Source organism: Coregonus clupeaformis, chromosome 14 (genome assembly GCF_020615455.1).
Source record: "Coregonus clupeaformis isolate EN_2021a chromosome 14, ASM2061545v1, whole genome shotgun sequence".
Taxonomy (NCBI): domain Eukaryota; kingdom Metazoa; phylum Chordata; class Actinopteri; order Salmoniformes; family Salmonidae; genus Coregonus; species Coregonus clupeaformis.
Genome location: NC_059205.1, coordinates 21,958,991 through 21,978,287, shown reverse-complemented (window position 1 = coordinate 21,978,287; position 19,297 = coordinate 21,958,991). Strand labels below are relative to the sequence as shown.

At 42.5% G+C, this 19,297-nt stretch overlaps 1 protein-coding gene across 1 annotated transcript in view; it reads right to left on the bottom strand.

Annotated features, from left to right (window-relative positions):
* The window catches only part of LOC121581360 (ankyrin repeat and BTB/POZ domain-containing protein BTBD11-A), a 301,845-nt gene that overhangs the window by 19,168 nt on the left and 263,380 nt on the right, over positions 1–19,297 (bottom strand). Inside the window, exon 8 of the mRNA XM_045224749.1 lies at positions 18,633–18,768. Coding sequence (XP_045080684.1) covers positions 18,633–18,768 — 136 coding nt within the window. The remainder of the gene's footprint in view (positions 1–18,632; positions 18,769–19,297) is intronic.

The following is a 19,297-nucleotide window of genomic DNA, read 5'->3' as shown; positions in this document are numbered from 1 at the left end:
CACGAGCACTCATTAGCTATTGCTGATCACCATTCTCAAAACTTGTCATTGCACATCACCCACTACAAGAGCATTGCAGATGTGCCGATAAAATTAAACACGTTTGAAAATATCGGGATGTGTGGGACTGCTTAATTATTATTATTATTTTTAAACATTTTATTGAAGACTGATTTTACCAGGTAAGTTGACTGAGAACAAATTCTCATTTACAGCAACGACCTGGGGAATAGTTACAGGGGAGAGGAGGGGGGGATGAATGAGCCAATTGACAGGATCAGTAGCCTTCAGATTGCGTCTCTGAACAACTCACATTAAATTAGTGTTGGTGGAGGCTGCAAGCCCAAGTAGGCAGATTGGTGTGAGAATGTTTTTCACTATACCTATATGGGAATATTTGTGCATGTATCTGGTATTCCCATAATCATTTTACATACAGTGGGGGAAAAAAGTATTTAGTCAGCCACCAATTGTGCAAGTTCTCCCACTTAAAAAGATGAGAGAGGCCTGTAATTTTCATCATAGGTACACGTCAACTATGACAGACAAATTGAGATTTTTTTTTCCAGAAAATCACATTGTAGGATTTTTAATGAATTTATTTGCAAATTATGGTGGAAAAAAAGTATTTGGTCACCTACAAACAAGCAAGATTTCTGGCTCTCACAGACCTGTAACTTCTTCTTTAAGAGGCTCCTCTGTCCTCCACTCGTTACCTGTATTAATGGCACCTGTTTGAACTTGTTATCAGTATAAAAGACACCTGTCCACAACCTCAAACAGTCACACTCCAAACTCCACTATGGCCAAGACCAAAGAGCTGTCAAAGGACACCAGAAACAAAATTGTAGACCTGCACCAGGCTGGGAAGACTGAATCTGCAATAGGTAAGCAGCTTTGTTTGAAGAAATCAACTGTGGGAGCAATTATTAGGATAGGATATGGAAGACATACAAGACCACTGATAATCTCCCTCGATCTGGGGCTCCACGCAAGATCTCACCCCGTGGGGTCAAAATGATCACAAGAACGATGAGCACAAATCCCAGAACCACACGGGGGGACCTAGTGAATGACCTGCAGAGAACTGGGACCAAAGTAACAAAGCCTACCATCAGTAACACACTACGCCGCCAGGGACTCAAATCCTGCAGTGCCAGATGTGTCCCCCTGCTTAAGCCAGTACATGTCCAGGCCCGTCTGAAGTTTGCTAGAGTGCATTTGGATGATCCAGAAGATGATTGGGAGAATGTCATATGGTCAGATGAAACCAAAATAGAACTTTTTGGTAAAAACTCAATTCGTTGTGTTTGGAGGACAAAGAATGCTGAGTTGCATCCAAAGAGCACCATACCTACTGTGAAGCATGGGGGTGGAAACATCATGCTTTGGGGCTGTTTTTCTGCAAAGGGACCAGGACGACTGATCCGTGTAAAGGAAAGAATGAATGGGGCCAGGTATCGTGAGAGTGAAAACCTCCTTCCATCAGCAAGGGCATTGAAGATGAAACATGGCTGGGTCTTTCAGCATGACAATGATCCCAAACACACCGCCCGGGCAACGAAGGAGTGGCTTCGTAAGAAGCATTTCAAGGTCCTGGAGTGGCTTAGCCAGTCTCCAGATCTCAACCCCATAGAAAATATTTGGAGGGAGTTGAAAGTCCGTGTTGCCCAGCGACAGCCCCAAAACATCACTGCTCTAGAGGAGATCTGCATGGAGGAATGGGCCAAAATACCAGCAACAGTGTGTGAAAACCTTGTGAAGACTTACAGAAAACATTTGACCTGTGTCCTTGCCAACAAAGGGTATATAACAAAGTATTGAGGAACTTTTGTTATTGACCAAATACTTATTTTCCACCATAATTTGCAAATAAATACATTACAATTCCTACAATGTGATTTTCTGGATTTTTTTTTCTCATTTTGTCTGTCATAGTTGACGTGTACCTATGATGAAAATTACAGGCCTCTCTCATCTTTTTAAGTGGGAGAACTTGCACAATTGGTGGCTGACTAAATACTTTTTTCCCCCACTGTATACAGTTGTCATGACTTGCTCTAATGGGCTGAGGATCAAAGATGCCGGCTAGGCAAAGGTTTGAACACCCCCTTTCCTGGGGGCCAGTTTTATGACCGGTCGTAAATTCCTTGCAGAAACTTTATTTTTCGTGCCATGCAGTATTGGGAGAGGGAATTTCCCTGTGAGACAAAGGACGACTTCCCGCCAAGACTCCAACATCCAAAAGTGGATAAAAAAAACAATATTCCTACTTAAAAGAATGTGGGAAATGCTCGGTGGGGACTTAAAGATCATGTCAAATTCGTTACTATGTTGTGATGTCATTAAAGACGGTAGAACAACATAACTGTATCTCTGGGTGGGGGACGATAACAATGTGATTTTAGCATTCTAGATGAGATTATTGTTTCCATATTGATTTGTTCTCAGTCAGTGACCACGCCCAGATGAGCACAAACATGATGAAACACCCCCTTTTCTACTCAAGTATAAAACCCTCCTGACGAAATTCACATCAGACCAAGCATACCACGGTATAAGCCGGATGTTGCAAATGGTTGAATTTCTACAAGACCAAGCAGATTACAGTATAAGCTGGATGTTGTAAATGGTTGAATTTCTACCAGACCAGGAAGCGTGAAGCTGAAGCTACATGTTACAAAATGGTTAGACCAGAAAGACCAGAAAACGTGAGATGTTAGTCCACACGTTTGAAATGGAGGCACTCTGAAACTCTCAACCTCTACACGAGGTGAAGAAGAAGACAATGCACTAGACCTTATCATCTCAGTCTGCAGCTGGCATGTTTAGTCGTCTAGAGAACTTTCACTAAAGCCACGAGTTGGGAGGGACAATCCCTCTCAGACAACCGCTGGTACATCTGAAGTATCTATTCTAACAGATCAACTCTACGAACTACAGGGTACGCTGACCAGAACAAATTATCCAGTTTTACCTAGTGTTGATTTTTCAGTGTAACATTTCTAGTGTTGATTCAAGAGTTAAATTAACTTAATACTCAGTGGTGTAAAATAACCCCAGTTTTGGTGTTAATAACCAGAGTTGAGTGTGACCATAATTTTTACTGTGTACACTGAATAAAATAAAAGTCCCTCTCAACCAGCTTCATGAGGAATGCTTTTCCAACAGTCTTGAAGGAGTTCTCACACATGCTGAGCACTTGTTGGCTGCTTTTCCTTCACTCTGTGGTCTAACTCATCCCAAACCATCTCAGTTGGGTTGAGGTCGGGGGATTGTGGAGGCCAGGCCATCTGATGCAGCACTATATCACTCTCCTTGGTCAAATAGTCCTTACACAGACTGGAGGTGTCGTTTTGGTCATTGTTCTGTTGAAAAACAAATGATAGTCCCACTAAGCGCAAAACAGATGGGATGGCTTATCGCTGCAGAATGCTGTGGTAGCCATGCTGGTTAAGTGTGCCTTGAATTCTAAATAAATCACAGACAGTGTCACCAGCAAAGCAGCCCCACACCATCACAACTCCTCCTACCTGCGGAGATCATCCGTTCACCTACTCTGCGTCTCACAAAGACACGGCAGTTGGAACCAACAATCTCAAATTTCAGACCAAAAGACAGATTTTCACCGGTCTAATGTCCATTGCTTGTGTTTCTTGGCCCAAGCCAGTCTCTTCTTCTTCTTGGTGTCCTTTAGCAGTGGTTTCTTTGAAGCAATTCGACCATGAAGGCCTGATTCACGCAGTCTCTTCTGAACAGTTGATGTTGAGATGGGTCTGTGACCTGAACTCTGTGAAGCATTTACTTGTGCTGCAACCTGAGGTGTAGTGAACTCTAATGAACTTATCCTCTGCAGCAGAGGTAACTCTGGGTTTTCCTTTCCTGTGGCGGTCCTTATGAGAGCCACTTTCATCACAGCGCTTGATGGTTTTTGCGACTGCACTTGAAGAAACTTTAAAAGTTATTGAAATTGGACTGTCATTTCTCTTTGCTTATTTGAGCTGTTCTTGCCATAATATGGACTTGGTCTTTTACCAAATAGGGCTATCTTCTGTATACCACCTTGTCACAACACAACTGATTGGCTCATTGTGAAGGAAAGAAATTCCACAAATTAACTTTTAACAAGGCACACCTGTTATTTGAAGTGCATTCCAGGTGACTCCCTCATGAAGTTGGTTGAGAGAATGCCAAAAGTGTGCAAAGCTGTCATCAAGGCACATTTTTTGGTTACAACATGATTCCACATGTGTTATTTCATAGTTTCGATGTCTTCACTATTATTCTACAATGTAGAAAATAGTAAAAATAAAGAAAAACCCTGGAATGAGTAGGTGTGTCCAAACTTTTGACTTTCTTACATTGTCAAGAGACGTCACTTTCCTACCCCCTCCTCCAGGTTTGGTGAATGGACCAACCAGACCCTCAAGACTGCCATGGGCAAGTCCCTTGACTGGTAACAGGAAGGGTGGGAGAACAACCTGAAGGTAATCCTCTTTGCACACAACAGCAGCATTCAGAGTGGTCCTCTGTAGCTCAGCTGGTAGAGCAAGGCGCTTGTAACGCCAAGGTAGTGGGTTCGATCCCCGGGACCACCCATACACAAAAAAAATGTATGCACGCATGACTGTAAGTCGCTTTGGATAAAAGCGTCTGCTAAATGGCATATTATTATTATATTATTCAGGCCTCCACCGAGTACGGACAGGAGCCGCAGCTGTTGACTGAGGTAAACGATGCAATTGTATATAGAATTATTGCATATACTGTAGTTTTTCAAATTTGTGATTGACTTAGTGTTGTTGTTTGTCTATTGCTATTTTTGTATAACACTTCTTTCAGATCACTGAAACCCCACCTGATCTGGTGGAAGTTGTCAAACCAGATCTGAACGCCTTCGAGGACCACCTGAAGTCATGGACTGAGAAGGATGTGGAGGTTTTTGACAAGGTAAAAATGATTGCCTGCTGTTAATATGTTTTCTGGCCCTCCAAGAGATATGTAAGAAATGTATTTGTAATATGAAATATAATTGCATTTATTCCTATTATCAATCATGGTGAGACTGAACATTGACAAGGCGCAGGAGAAACAGAAGAAGAGCTACCAGAGCAGAATCATGAAGGGGACCAAGTGCTACAACATCCAGGCAAATTACTTGGTTTGGAAGAAGGACGAAAGGAAGGCGAGACCTAGGAAACCTCGCTGCTCTTTCGCTCCTAGCTGGGGTCACCATCTGTTAAGGTGAATAGAAAACATCTCAGATACAGTGGGGAAAAAAGTATTTAGTCAGCCACCAATTGTGCAAGTTCTCCCACTTAAAAAGATGAGAGAGGCCTGTAATTTTCATCATAGGTACACGTCAACTATGACAGACAAATTGAGAGAAAAAAAATCCAGAAAATCACATTTTAGGATTTTTAATGAATTTATTTGCAAATTATGGTGGAAAATAAGTATTTGGTCACCTACAAACAAGCAAGATTTCTGGCTCTCACAGACCTGTAACTTCTTCTTTTAGAGGCTCCTCTGTCCTCCACTCGTTACCTGTATTAATGGCACCTGTTTGAACTTGTTATCAGTATAAAAGACACCTGTCCACAACCTCAAACAGTCACACTCCAAACTCCACTATGGCCAAGACCAAAGAGCTGTCAAAGGACACCAGAATCAAAATTGTAGACCTGCACCAGGTTGGGAAGACTGAATCTGCAATAGGTAAGCAGCTTGGTTTGAAGAAATCAACTGTGGGAGCAATTATTAGGAAATGGAAGACATACAAGACCACTGATAATCTCCCTCGATCTGGGGCTCCACGCAAGATCTCACCTCGTGGGGTCAAAATGATCACAAGAACGATGAGCAAAAATCCCAGAACCACACGGGGGGACCTAGTGAATGACCTGCAGAGAGCTGGGACCAAAGTAACAAAGCCTACCATCAGTAACACACTACGCCGCCAGGGACTCAAATCCTGCAGTGACAGACGTGTCCCCCTGCTTAAGCCAGTACATGTCCAGGCCCGTCTGAAGATTGCTAGAGTGCATTTGGATGATCCAGAAGAGGATTGGGAGAATGTCATATGGTCAGATGAAACCAAAATAGAACTTTTTGGTAAAAACTCAATTCGTTGTGTTTGGAGGACAAAGAATGCTGAGTTGCATCCAAAGAGCACCATACCTACTGTGAAGCATGGGGGTGGAAACATCATGCTTTGGGGCTGTTTTTCTGCAAAGGGACCAGGACGACTGATCCGTGTAAAGGAAAGAATGAATGGGGCCATGTATCGTGAGATTTTGAGTGAAAACCTCCTTCCATCAGCAAGGGCATTGAAGATGAAACGTGGCTGGGTCTTTCAGCATGACAATGATCCCAAACACACCGCCCAGGCAACGAAGGAGTGGCTTCGTAAGAAGCATTTCAAGGTCCTGGAGTGGCCTAGCCAGTCTCCAGAACTCAACCCCATAGAAAATCTTTGGAGGGAGTTGAAAGTCTGTGTTGCCCAGCAACAGCCCTAAAACATCACTGCTCTAGAGGAGATCTGCATGGAGGAATGGGCCAAAATACCAGCAACAGTGTGTGAAAACCTTGTGAAGACTTACAGAAAACGTTTGACCTGTGTCATTGCCAACAAAGGGTATATAACAAAGTATTGAGTAACTTTTGTTATTGACCAAATACTTATTTTCCACCATAATTTGCAAATAAATTCATTAAAAATCCTACAATGGGATTTTCTGGATTTTTTTCCCTCATTTTGTCTGTCATAGTTGACGTGTACCTATGATGAAAATTACAGGCCTCTCTCATCTTTTTAAGTGGGAGAACTTGCACAATTGGTGGCTGACTAAATACTTTTTTTCCCCACTGTAATAACTATTTGCATCTGCACACAAAATAACCTGAAGCTAGTTTTAGTTTCCCTAACACTGATATTGTTCTCTTTGTCTTCCTAGGGTTACCTCGGTGGAAGCCAACAATCTTCTCCAGTTGGAGCAGTTGGACGGTCGACCACTGAAAGCACAAACCATGAAGTGCTTTGAAAGGCTGGTCATGGCTCACATCAACACCATCATGCCGGAAACCATAGACCCACCCTAATTCGCATACCACCCACAGATGACACAATCTCAATCGCACTCCACACTGCCCTTTCCCACCTGGACAAAAAGGAACACCTATGTGAGAATGCTGTTCATTGACTACAGCTCAGCGTTCAACACCGTAGTGCCCACAAAGCTCATCACTAAGCTAAGGACCCTGGGACTAAACACCTCCCTCTGCAACTGCATCCTGGACTTCCTGACGGGCTGCCCCCAGGTGGTAAAGATAGGCAACAACACATCTGCCACGCTGATCCTCAACACTGGGGCCCCTCAGGGGTGCGTGCTTAGTCCCCTCCTGTACTCCCTGTTCACTCACGATTGCGTGGCCAAGCACGACTCTAACACCATCATTACATTTGCTGACGACACAACAGTGGTAGGCCTGATCACCGACAATGATGAGACAGCCTATAGGGAGGAGGTCAGAGACCTGGCATTGTGGTGCCAGGACAACAACCTCTCCCTCAATGTGAGCAAGACCAAGAAGTTGATGGTGGATTATAGGAAAAGGAGGGCCGAACAGGCCCCCATTGACAACAACGGGGCTGTAGTGGAGCGGGTCGAGAGTTTCAAGTTCCTTGGTGTCCACATCACCAACACACATATCATGGTCCAAACACAATTGTGAAGAGGGTACGACAACAACTTTTCCCCCTCAGGAGACTGAAAAGATTTGGCATGGGTCCCCAGATCCTCAAAAAGTTATACAGCTGCACCATCGAGAGCATCCTGACCGGTTGCATCACCGCCTGGTAGGCAACTGCTCGGCATCTGACCGTAAGGCGCTACAGAGTGTAGTGCGTACGGCCCAGTACATCACTGGGGTCAAGCTTCCTGCCATCCGGGACCTACATAGTAGGCAGTGTCAGAGGAAGGCCCAAAAAATGGTCAAAGACTCCAGTCACCCAAGTCATAGACAGTTCTCTCAGCTACCGCACGGCAAGCGGTACCGGTGTGGCAAGTCTAGGTCCAAAAGGCTCCTTAACAGCCATAAGTCTGCTGAACAATTAATCAAATGGCCACCTGGACTATTTACATTGACCTCCCCCCCCACTCCCCTTTGTTTTTACACTGCTGCTACATGCTGTTTATTATCTATGCATAGTCACTTTACAAATTACCTCAACCAACCTGCACATTGACTAGGTGCCGGTACCCCCTGTATATAGCCTCGTTATTGTTATGTAATGTTATTGTGTTACTTTTTTATTTAATATTTTCTTAACTCTATTTCTTGAACTGCATTGTTGGTTAAGGGCTTTTAAGTAAGCATTTCAAGGTAAGGCGAATGTGATGAATCAAATAGGATTTGATTGGTATTAGATTTTCTTTATTGTGTCATAATTTTTTATTACACAAAATGACAGATGTCCGGACCTCTGTGTCCTCATATGTGGTTACGTCCCTGCTTGTGATTTGTGAGTGGTTTAGTGGTTTGATGACGTATTTTTTTGTGAAAGGCAGGACAATGGATTCACATTGGATCTGTATTTGATGTCTGGGATAATAATAATGACAGAACCCTGTGAGTTGTATTTAGAATTTCATAGTCACACATTGAGATTCGTTGTTGCAAGTACACATTTTTTTTTCGAAAGCTTGTATCATAATGTGTGAAAAATGTAACAAGGGTTGCAAACGTGTGACTTGACATTTGAATAAATTCAGAATCTCTTTCTAGAAATTTACAGAACTTTCTACAAGCTTAAAAATCTCTTGGTAACGTGACAACAGTGACAAAATTCAGAGTATGCGCAGATAAAAAATATGAAAGTGTGTTTTTGATTCCAAGCAGACTATTTATAGTCGTAAATGGACTTGTAATAATTTGGAAAATAAATTATGCTTGCAAATCTTAATGAATGTATTCAAATGTCAAGTTACAAGTTTGTGACTGTTGTAAAAAAAAATCACACCATGACACAAGCTTGCGAAATTAAATTACACATTTGCAAATCGTATTTGCAACCACTAATCTCAATGTGACCACAAAATTCTAAACACAAACTCACAGGGTTCTGTCATCATTATTATCCCATATTGATACAGGGTTGCTGTTTGTGATCTATAAATGTGACGTAAGGCTTTAAGGTGTATGTGTGTGTGTGTGTCTGTGTGTGGCGGTTACTGCCGTTCAAGATTAGGGAGGAAGATAATCTTTTTTTAGCATGGCCTTATTTCTATTACAGCATATTGGATGAATGTCATTCATATTCCATTCGCCCAGATCAATGTAACATCGATAGGTTTAGGCTACTAAATGATACTCGAATTTGCCCTATACTCATCATGTGGTTGCTACAACCTAGAACCACCTAGAGTCGATTGACGCGCCCGTGTGTCACATGTGGCATCATTTTGAATACTGAGTAGGTCCGTGTGTGTTTATGCTAGAGGCTTACCGTTTATTGCAGTGGCTGCAGCTCAATTCCCTCTTTCTGCCCATATTCCATAACATGGGGCTTTTTGAAAGCAGTGTTTTCTATACGGAAGATCCGGACAAGAAAATCGTCACGAAATAGTTTGAAAAATCCGAACTGTTTGAGCTAGCAACTCAAACGACCCCATCATCAAAGGAGACATTCACAAACACGACAGTGTATACGACATCCACAAGCTTTACAGCAGTTGTCTGAACTTTCAGACGCCCATGTCCTAATTTCGAAGACTTCTTCTCATAAAACCGACTGCCCTGGCCGAACCATTTGAGCTACCAACATCGACAGGTAAGACTCTCACGAACATTCAGCACTCAATTGTTTTGCGTTATGCAAGCTTCAGGGGAGTTGTTGGAATGTAAGAAAAAATGTCACAAAAGTGAATAGGGTGTAAAAAGTGCCATAACCAAAGTGACTAAATTGGTGTAAAAAAAATAGTTTCCCTATATCTCCTAGATGTAGGACAGACACTTCAAAACCGTATTCTTTATGATAGATTTTTTGACTGTCTGTTTTGCCATTTATTCATTAATGAATAATATATATTTAAAAAATTGAATACCTGTAGGTGACCTAAAATTATAAATTAAATAGCGAAATGATCCATTGAATGACCATCTTAAAACAATTCCATATGTTAGCTTAGTAGATATCGCGAACCAAGGGCTTAGACGAATTGGAGAAGTCAAGGTGACACAGTAACACATTCAGTACTGCCTTGCACACTCTTGCCTGCATCTAGCTGATCTGGGGTGTAATCATTAAGTCCAAACAGTTGCAAAACAAGAGTTTCTATTGGAAAAATTCAGGTAGGTCTCTCTCCGTTTCGTTCTGATTGCTTCCGACTAAGAAATATTTTCCAACAGAATCAGTGGAATGATCACCCATACACACAGTTCACCTTCATAGCAGCCACACACAGCATCATTACTTTGCTCCTTGTATAACTCCTTATCGCATCTACGCACTCTCCTGCTCTCAGCTTTCCCCTTTGCTTGTGGACTTCAGTGCACAATACAACAGCTGTCTGTGACCAGGCGCAAAAACCTCTCCAAGTCAAACATTCATACCATAACCACTAACCGCTACACAGCCTACATCGTTGTCACCATATTAGCGTGGAACCCCGTATTATCGGCATATTCAACAGCGTTTAAGAAATATATTACCTTCAACAGTGTTATCTTCTGATCAAGCCATCAATGTTATGTGATTATTGGTGTCGTAAAAATGTTAGCTAACGGGTTAGCAATTAGCATGTTTGACATTTCAGTGGAAATACTACTATTATCAGCTTTTTGATAAGCGGTTTAGCAAATAAATACATCCCGTATTATCGGCATACGGTCCCCAGTTATTGGCCACCTTACTATTTTGTTCAATTACAAGATATATCTGTTGAATTTTGTTCAAAAAAGAGACACCAACCACGTACCCGAAGTGTTTACTAGATAGATAGGCGGCAGATAGCTTAGTGGTTAAGAGCGTTGTGCCAGTAACCGAAACGTCGCTGGTTCTAATCCCCGAGCAGACTAGGTGAAAAATCTGTCGATGTGCCCTTGAGCAAGGCACTTAACCCTAATTGCTCCTGTAAGTCGCTCTGGATAAGAGCGTCTGCAAAATGACTAATTATTTTGTTTTAATTTTATTTTTTTATAGTTGCCTAGTTGGCTAGCCTTCCGGTAAAAAATAATGACTTGCCTGTCAACTTTTCATTGCGTAGCCCGGTGCACCCTCCTGTGGACTCTTAAAAAATGGTTCTTCACCAACATATTCAGTGTTGTAACCAAATAATTTGTTTTACAGATTAATTTTATGTTTTGAGAAAGTAGATAACAGTTGAATACTAAAATATGAGTGTTAATAATTTACATCAAATAAAACTTTAATTTCAGTTATGTGCATTGACATAAACAATGAAAACACTGTTGGAGCTTGCGTTGCAGAGGTGCACTTGGAAAGTAAAGGAAGAAATACACAAGATGGATTGAATAAATATATCTATATTATATTTTAGACTTTTTTTGTACAAATAAATAATTTCATATGAACATAAACAAAACAAACAATTAAAACTCGACCTCCATCCATATTTTGTCACAAAAATCACAATAAAAATCCAGCTCCGCCGCTAGCTCTTGATCCCACTTCACACACCTACAGTGGAACCAGTGCAGACAGAAGTCACAGCACACCCATGGCACCTCGGATCTACACTCCTGAGGGGAGCTTGCAGGCGGATCATGCTCCCCGCATCGAGCACAGCAGGTGGTGTCTTCTTTTATAAAAAATAAAATAATAATACAAATTGATTAATATGGTTTTCAAAATGTAGAAGTTCTTCAACAACAATAGTAATTGATACAACTGAGAGAGAGAGAAAAACAGCTTATGAAGTACCCGAGAGTGGTGCCATGGGTGGCGTGACAGACGTGACCGGTGGAGCTTTTCTCTTCCTTTTCTGTGCTGCAGTTTGAGAAAAAGTAGTGTTAGACAGAGCATGTTGCATGAAAACCCTTTTCAACTTTTTTACATCAATACCTCGCTGGAGGAAGCTGCAAAGGTTTTGGAGGAGGTGGAGATGACTTGAGGGCTGGTGCTATGGACTGTAGATAGGTAAAGAGATATATACAGTGGGGAGAACAAGTATTTGATACACTGCCGATTTTGCAGGTTTTCCTACTTACAAAGCATGTAGAGGTCTGTAACAAAATCACATTGTATAATTTTTAAGTATTTAATTTGCATGTTATTGCATGACATAAGTATTTGATACATCAGAAAAGCAGAACTTAATATTTGGTACAGAAACCTTTGTTTGCAATTACAGAGATCATACGTTTCCTGTAGGTCTTGACCAGGTTTGCACACATTGCAGCAGGGATTTTGGCCCACTCCTCCATACAGACCTTCTCCAGATCCTTCAGGTTTCGGGGCTGTTGCTGGGCAATACGGACTTTCAGCTCCCTCCAAAGATTTTCTATTGGGTTCAGGTCTGGAGACTGGCTAGGCCACTCCAGGACCTTGAGATGCTTCTTACGGAGCCACTCCTTAGTTGCCCTGGCTGTGTGTTTCGGGTCGTTGTCATGCTGGAAGACCCAGCCACGACCCATCTTCAATGCTCTTACTGAGGGAAGGAGGTTGTTGGCCAAGATCTCGCGATACATGGCCCCATCCATCCTCCCCTCAATACGGTGCAGTCGTCCTGTCCCCTTTGCAGAAAAGCATCCACAAAGAATGATGTTTCCACCTCCATGCTTCACGGTTGGGATGGTGTTCTTGGGGTTGTACTCATCCTTCTTCTTCCTCCAAACACGACGAGTGGAGTTTAGACCAAAAAGCTCTATTTTTGTCTCATCACACCTCATAACCTTCTCCCATTCCTCCTTTGGATCATCCAGATGGTCATTGGCAAACTTCAGACGGGCCTGGACATGCGCTGGCTTGAGCAGGGGGACTTGCGTGCGCTGCAGGATTTTAATCCATGATGGCGTAGTGTGTTACTAATGGTTTTCTTTGAGACTGTGGTCCCAGCTCTCTTCAGGTCATTGACCAGGTCCTGCCATGTAGTTCTGGGCTGATCCCTCACCTTCCTCATGATCATTAATGCCCCACGAGGTGAGATCTTGCATGGAGCCCCAGACCGAGGGTGATTGACCGTCATCTTGAACTTCTTCCATTTTCTAATAATTGCACCAACAGTTGTTAACTTCTCACCAAGCTGCTTGCCTATTGTCCTGTAGCCCATCCCAGCCTTGTGCAGGTCTACAATGTTATCCCTGATGTCCTTACACAGCTCTCTGGTCTTGGCCATTGTGGAGAGGTTGGAGTCTGTTTTATTGAGTGTGTGGACGGGTGTCTTTTTATACAGGTAACGAGTTCAAACAGGTGCAGTTAATACTGGTAATGAGTGGAGAACAGGAGGGCTTCTTATAGAAAAACGAACAGGTCTGTGAGAGCCGGAATTCTTACTGGTTGGTAGGTGATCAAATACTTATGTCATGCAATAAAATGCAAATTAATTACTTAAAAATCATACAATGTGATTTTCTGGATTTTTGTTTTAGATTCTGTCTCTCACAGTTGAAGTGTACCTATGATAAAAATTACAGACCTCTACATGCTTTGTAAGTAGGAAAACCTGCAAAATCGGCAGTGTATCAAATACTTGTTTTCCCCACTGTATATATTTTTTTACATTGATGTTTTATAAAACAGATAACAGATTTTCGTAATTTAACATGTGTAAAAAAATTGTATGCACTCACTAACTCTAAGTCACTCTGGATAAGAGCGTCTGCTAAATGACTAAAATGTAAAATGTTTACCTGTGGAGGTGGCGGTATTCAAATTGCAGGGGGCAGGGACACCAGACGAGGCTGCTATGGTGGTGTGATCAGGGGAGATGGAGGAGGCAGTTGGTCCAGGGGAGGCCGTGTTGGTGGTGACAGACGGGGGGGTGGTGTGCATCGTGGTGGTGGTGGACAAAACCGCCGACGATGGCTTGGAGGAGCTGGTGTTTGTAATGGTGGGGTAGAGGGGCCGACGATGGTGTGGCCGGGAGAGTAGGCACATGGCCTTCTTCTGCAGCTGGGGTCTCCGGCAGCTCCTACAGGTGTTGCACACTGGGAGGCACTGGCAGTGCTGATGCAGTTGTCAGGAGTGGTTCCAGCAGGGGGTCCAGCAAAGGCGATGGCGTCCCAGTGTGTAGTGGCCACCGGGGAAACACTTGGGGTATAGATTTGTCTGGGTTTCTCCCTCAACCCACTCTCCTCCAAGTGCTTCTCATAAGAAGTGAAGAAGGTGTCCATCGTCGGACGTGTGGCACACTCAGCTCTCCCCCTGTCCAGGGTGTCCGGCCTCCTCATGCTCAGGTTCTTGTGCCTCCTCCTGAACATTTCCCACCACCTCTTCCCCAGTGGTGGGATTCTTTCCCTTGGGTGCCGAAACCTACAATAGAATAGAATATATAACTGTCCATCCAGGATGAAAATGTTTGTTTTGGCTTCACCATACACATCCACATTTACATCACACACATTGAGAACAGTCAGTCCACCAATCTACATACATAAACACATAGAACACCAAATACCTGCGTATTTTGTCGGCATATTTCATCAGCCTCTGTCTGGTGAAGGGGAACCCATGGCTGGCGCAGTAGATACAGATTTTCATCCTCTGGTGCAAGCAATGTGGGTGGTCCACTGCGACAACCATGGGTCACCCGGCCGCTCAGCCTGTCCGCCAGGGTCTGCCGAGGTACACCATGCACCTAGTTAGATAAGAAAATAAAACTGTTACTAGCAGATATAATTCACATACACATGGTAATCTCCTAAAAACAAAAGATGCCTAACCTTGGCAGCCTGGCGGATAGGCATGCCTGCTCTGCAGTCCTCCATGGCATGGAACATGTCCACCTCACTCCACTGCTTCCTCTTGACTTTCTCCATGCTGTGGTAGTAAATACATGTCGCTAAATAACTTGGCATACTATACACATTTTAGAAAGATAACTAAATCTGAATAAGTATAAACATTTACATTTCAAAGCTAAGGCATTGAAAGGTGATGAAAGTTTTCACAATAACTGAAAGTGTACCCACGTTTTTTGTTTGATGTTATCTGCAATGAAAATTAGTGTCCCAATTAGTTTAATATTGATGCATACATTGTAACATTTGACTAAATACTGCCTCTATGTAGCTGTTGTAAGATGAAACATAGCCAACAGTGATAGGTGTCAAAAAGTTCATGGTTTAAAGTTCCAAATCCATTTTTGCAGATTGTGCAAAAACGCCTCCGTCAGTGGACTCCAATTTTGATACGGTAAAGCTTGACAACATTCAGCTTTTTCCGTGATATGTATTATCTAACGCTTACAATTTCTTTCCTTTTTGCTGTCTTAGCCGTTCTATCAACATTTAGAAACTAAGCTAGCAACATTAGAAAATCCGTTAGCTATATTTCAGAGGTAAAAAGTTGGATATTAAATTATGTGTGGTCTGTCGCGCAGTCGAATTTTACAATATGCAGCTTGTCCCACAAAATGTGTACATATATAACTTTTTTGAAAACTCTCAAAACCTAACTTAACTTACATAAATTGCACTGAAAATCGGTGGTCAGCTAGATAGAAGGGTGTCTTTAGTCGCAAAACTTACCATTATTTTCCAGTCCATTTGAGCTCGAGGTGATTTAGTCCTCCAACCGAGAGTGTTCGAAGTTAGAGGGTGTCCGATGTCAACAAACTAGAACTAACGCATTAGTAAACCAACAATCCGATCGATGTGTACAAGGTTAAATTGGCTGTTGAGTATGGCTGTTGAGTATGCTAAATTGGCCTGCATTAGCTAAGTAAGTGAAAGGTACATTAACAAGAAAAAAATGACATCAAAATATATACGCTGCTTCTCCTTCATTTTTGAAGAAATGGATTTGTTCAAAACGGTTCAGCTATTGTCTTTCTCTCTCTTTGAGTCAACTACTCACCACACTTTATGCACTGTAGTGCTACCTATATGTAGTTTATGCTTTCGCTACTAGAGTCATTCTCTTATCCTTTGATTGGGTGGACAAGATGTTAGTTCATACTGCAAGAGCTCTGATAGGATGGAGGACATCCTCCAGAAGTCATCATAATAACTGTGTAAGTTTATGGAAGGGGATGAGAACCATGAGCCTCCTAGGTTTTATATTGAAGTCCCCTGTAGCTCAGTTGGTAGAGCATGGCGCTTGCAACGCCAGGGTTGTGGGTTCGTTTCCCACGGGGAGCCAGTATGAAAATGTATGCAATAACTAACTGTAAGTCGCTCTGGATAAGAGCGTCTGCTAAATGACTAAAATGAAAATGTAATATACCCAGAGGAGGACAGAAATAGCTGCCCTCCGGCTACACCATGGTGCCACCCTAGAGCATGATGTTGAGGCTACTGCAGACCTTCATTGCAAAACATATATTTTTTTCAATCAGTTACAGTGGGGAAAATAAGTATTTAGTCAGCCACCAATTGTGCAAGTTCTCCCACTTAAAAAGATGAGAGAGGCCTGTAATTTTCATCATAGGTACACGTCAACTATGACAGACAAAATGAGAAAAAAAAATACAGAACATTTTTACATTTTAGTCATTTAGCAGACGCTCTTATCCAGAGCGACTTACAGTTAGTGAATACATTTTTTTTTTTATACTGGCCCCCCGTGGGAATCGAACCCACAACCCTGGCGTTGCAAACGCCATGCTCTATCAACTGAGCTACATCCCTGCCGGCCATTCCCTCCCCTACCCTGGACGACACTGGGCCAATTGTGCGACGCCCATGAGTCTACCGGTCACGGCCGGCTGCGACAGAGCCTGGATTCGAACCAGGATCTCTAGTGGCACAGTTAGCACTGCGATGCAATGCCTTAGACCACTGCACACTCAGGAGCACACCACTACGCCACTCAGGAGCACATCATCCTACAAAATCACATTGTAGGATGTTTAATGAATTTATTTGCAAATTATGGTGGAAAATAAGTATTTGGTCAATAACAAAAGTTTCTCAATATCTTGTTATATACCCTTTGTTGGCAATGACACAGGTCAAACGTTTTCTGTAAGTCTTCACAAGGTTTTCACACACTGTTGCTGGTATTTTGGCCCATTCCTCCATGCAGATCTCCTCTAGAGCATTGATGTTTTGGGCCTGTCGCTGGGCAACATGGACTTTCAAATCCCTCCAAATATTTTCTATGGGGTTGAGATCTGGAGACTGGCTAGGCCACTCCAGGACCTTGAAATGCTTCTTACGGAGCCACTCCTTCGTTGCCCGGGCGGTGTGTTTGGGATCATTGTCATGCTGAAAGACCCAGCCACGTTTCATCTTCAATGCCCTTGCTGATGGAAGGAGGTTTTCACTCAAAATCTCACAATACATGGCCCCATTCATTCTTTCCTTTACACGGATCAGTCGTCCTGGTCCCTTTGCAGAAAAACAGCCCCAAATCATGATGTTTCCACCCCCATGCTTCACAGTAGGTATGGTGTTCTTTGGATGCAACTCAGCATTCTTTGTCCTCCAAACACGACGAGTTGAGTTTTTACCAAAAAGTTCTATTTTGGTTTCATCTGACCATATGACATTCTCCCAATCCTCTTCTGGATCATCCAAATGCACTCTAGCAAACTTCAGACGGGCCTGGACATGTACTGGCTTAAGCAGGGGGACACGTCTGGCACTGCAGGATTTGAGTCCCTGGCGGCGTAGTGTGTTATTGATGGTAGGCTTTGTTACTTTGGTCCCAGCTCTCTGCAGGTCATTCACTAGGTTCCCCCGTGTGGTTCTGGGATTTTTGCTCACCGTTCTTGTGATCATTTTGACCCCACAGGGTGAGATCTTGCGTGTTTAGCCCCAGATCGAGGTAGATTATCAGTGTCTTCCATTTCCTAATAATTGCTCCCACAGTTGATTTCTTCAAACCAAGCTGCTTACCTATTGCATATTCAGTCTTCCCAGCCTGGTGCAGGTCTACAATTTTGTTTCTGGTGTCCTTTGACAGCTCTTTGGTCTTGGCCATAGTGGAGTTTGGAGTGTGACTGTTTGAGGTTGTGGACAGGTGTCTTTTATACTGATAACAAGTTCAAACAGGTGCCATTAATAAAGGTAACGAGTGGAGGACAGAGGAGCCTCTTAAAGAAGAAGTTACAGGTCTGTGAGAGCCAGAAATCTTGCTTGTTTGTAGGTGACCAAATACTTATTTTCCACCATAATTTGCAAATAAATTCATAAAAAATCCTACAATGTGATTTTCTGGATTTCTTTTCCTCAATTTGTCTGTCATAGTTGACGTGTACCTATGATGAAAATTACAGGCCTCTCTCATCTTTTTAAGTGGGAGAACTTGCACAATTGGTGGCTGACTAAATACTTTTTTACCCCACTGTATTCGGTGGCCTTAATATATTTAGCACAGTTTTATCTACAAATGCTAACATTTTTCACAAGTTTCACTTTAAAATAAATGAAAAAAAAAAAACACTGAGTAGATGGTTCTCCCCTTCCTCCTCTGAGGAGCCTCCACTGGTGTGAGTGTATGTTACCTGTGGCCATGAGATGCTGCCAGGCTGTATGAGCTCATGTCCCCGGATTGGGCAGATGAGATGCCATTTCTGTACATGGTTCCGGTCATAGGATCCGCCCCTCTCTCCAACAATAGGCTGACCAGCTCAAAGTTCCCTGAGAAGAATGACACGCAACGTTATGAACTCAAATGAACCAGCTCATGATAAAACGAAGAACGATTATAAGCTTGCCAACATGTATTTAGTCATCTGCAGTGACTGGTTACCCCAAACGTTTTACATGAACTAAATCAAAATCACATTTGATTGGTCACATACACATATTAGCAGATGTTATTGCGGGTGTATTGAAATACTTGTGTTCCTAGCAAACACTGCAGTAATTTCTAACAATACACAACAATACAAGTTTAAAAGTAAAAATATTATGACAACCGATGTTGGAGTCCGGCATGTATGTATGTGATGGGAAATGTGTATGTGTGTGTATGTGTGTGTGTATACAGTACCAGTCATAAGTTTGGACACCTACTCATTCCAGGTTTTTCTTTATTTTTACTATTTTCTACAATGTAGAATAATAGTGAAGACATCAAAACTATGAAATAACACATATGGAATGATTTAGTAACCAAATATAAATCCAGAAAATCACATTGTATGATTTTTAAGTAATTAATTTG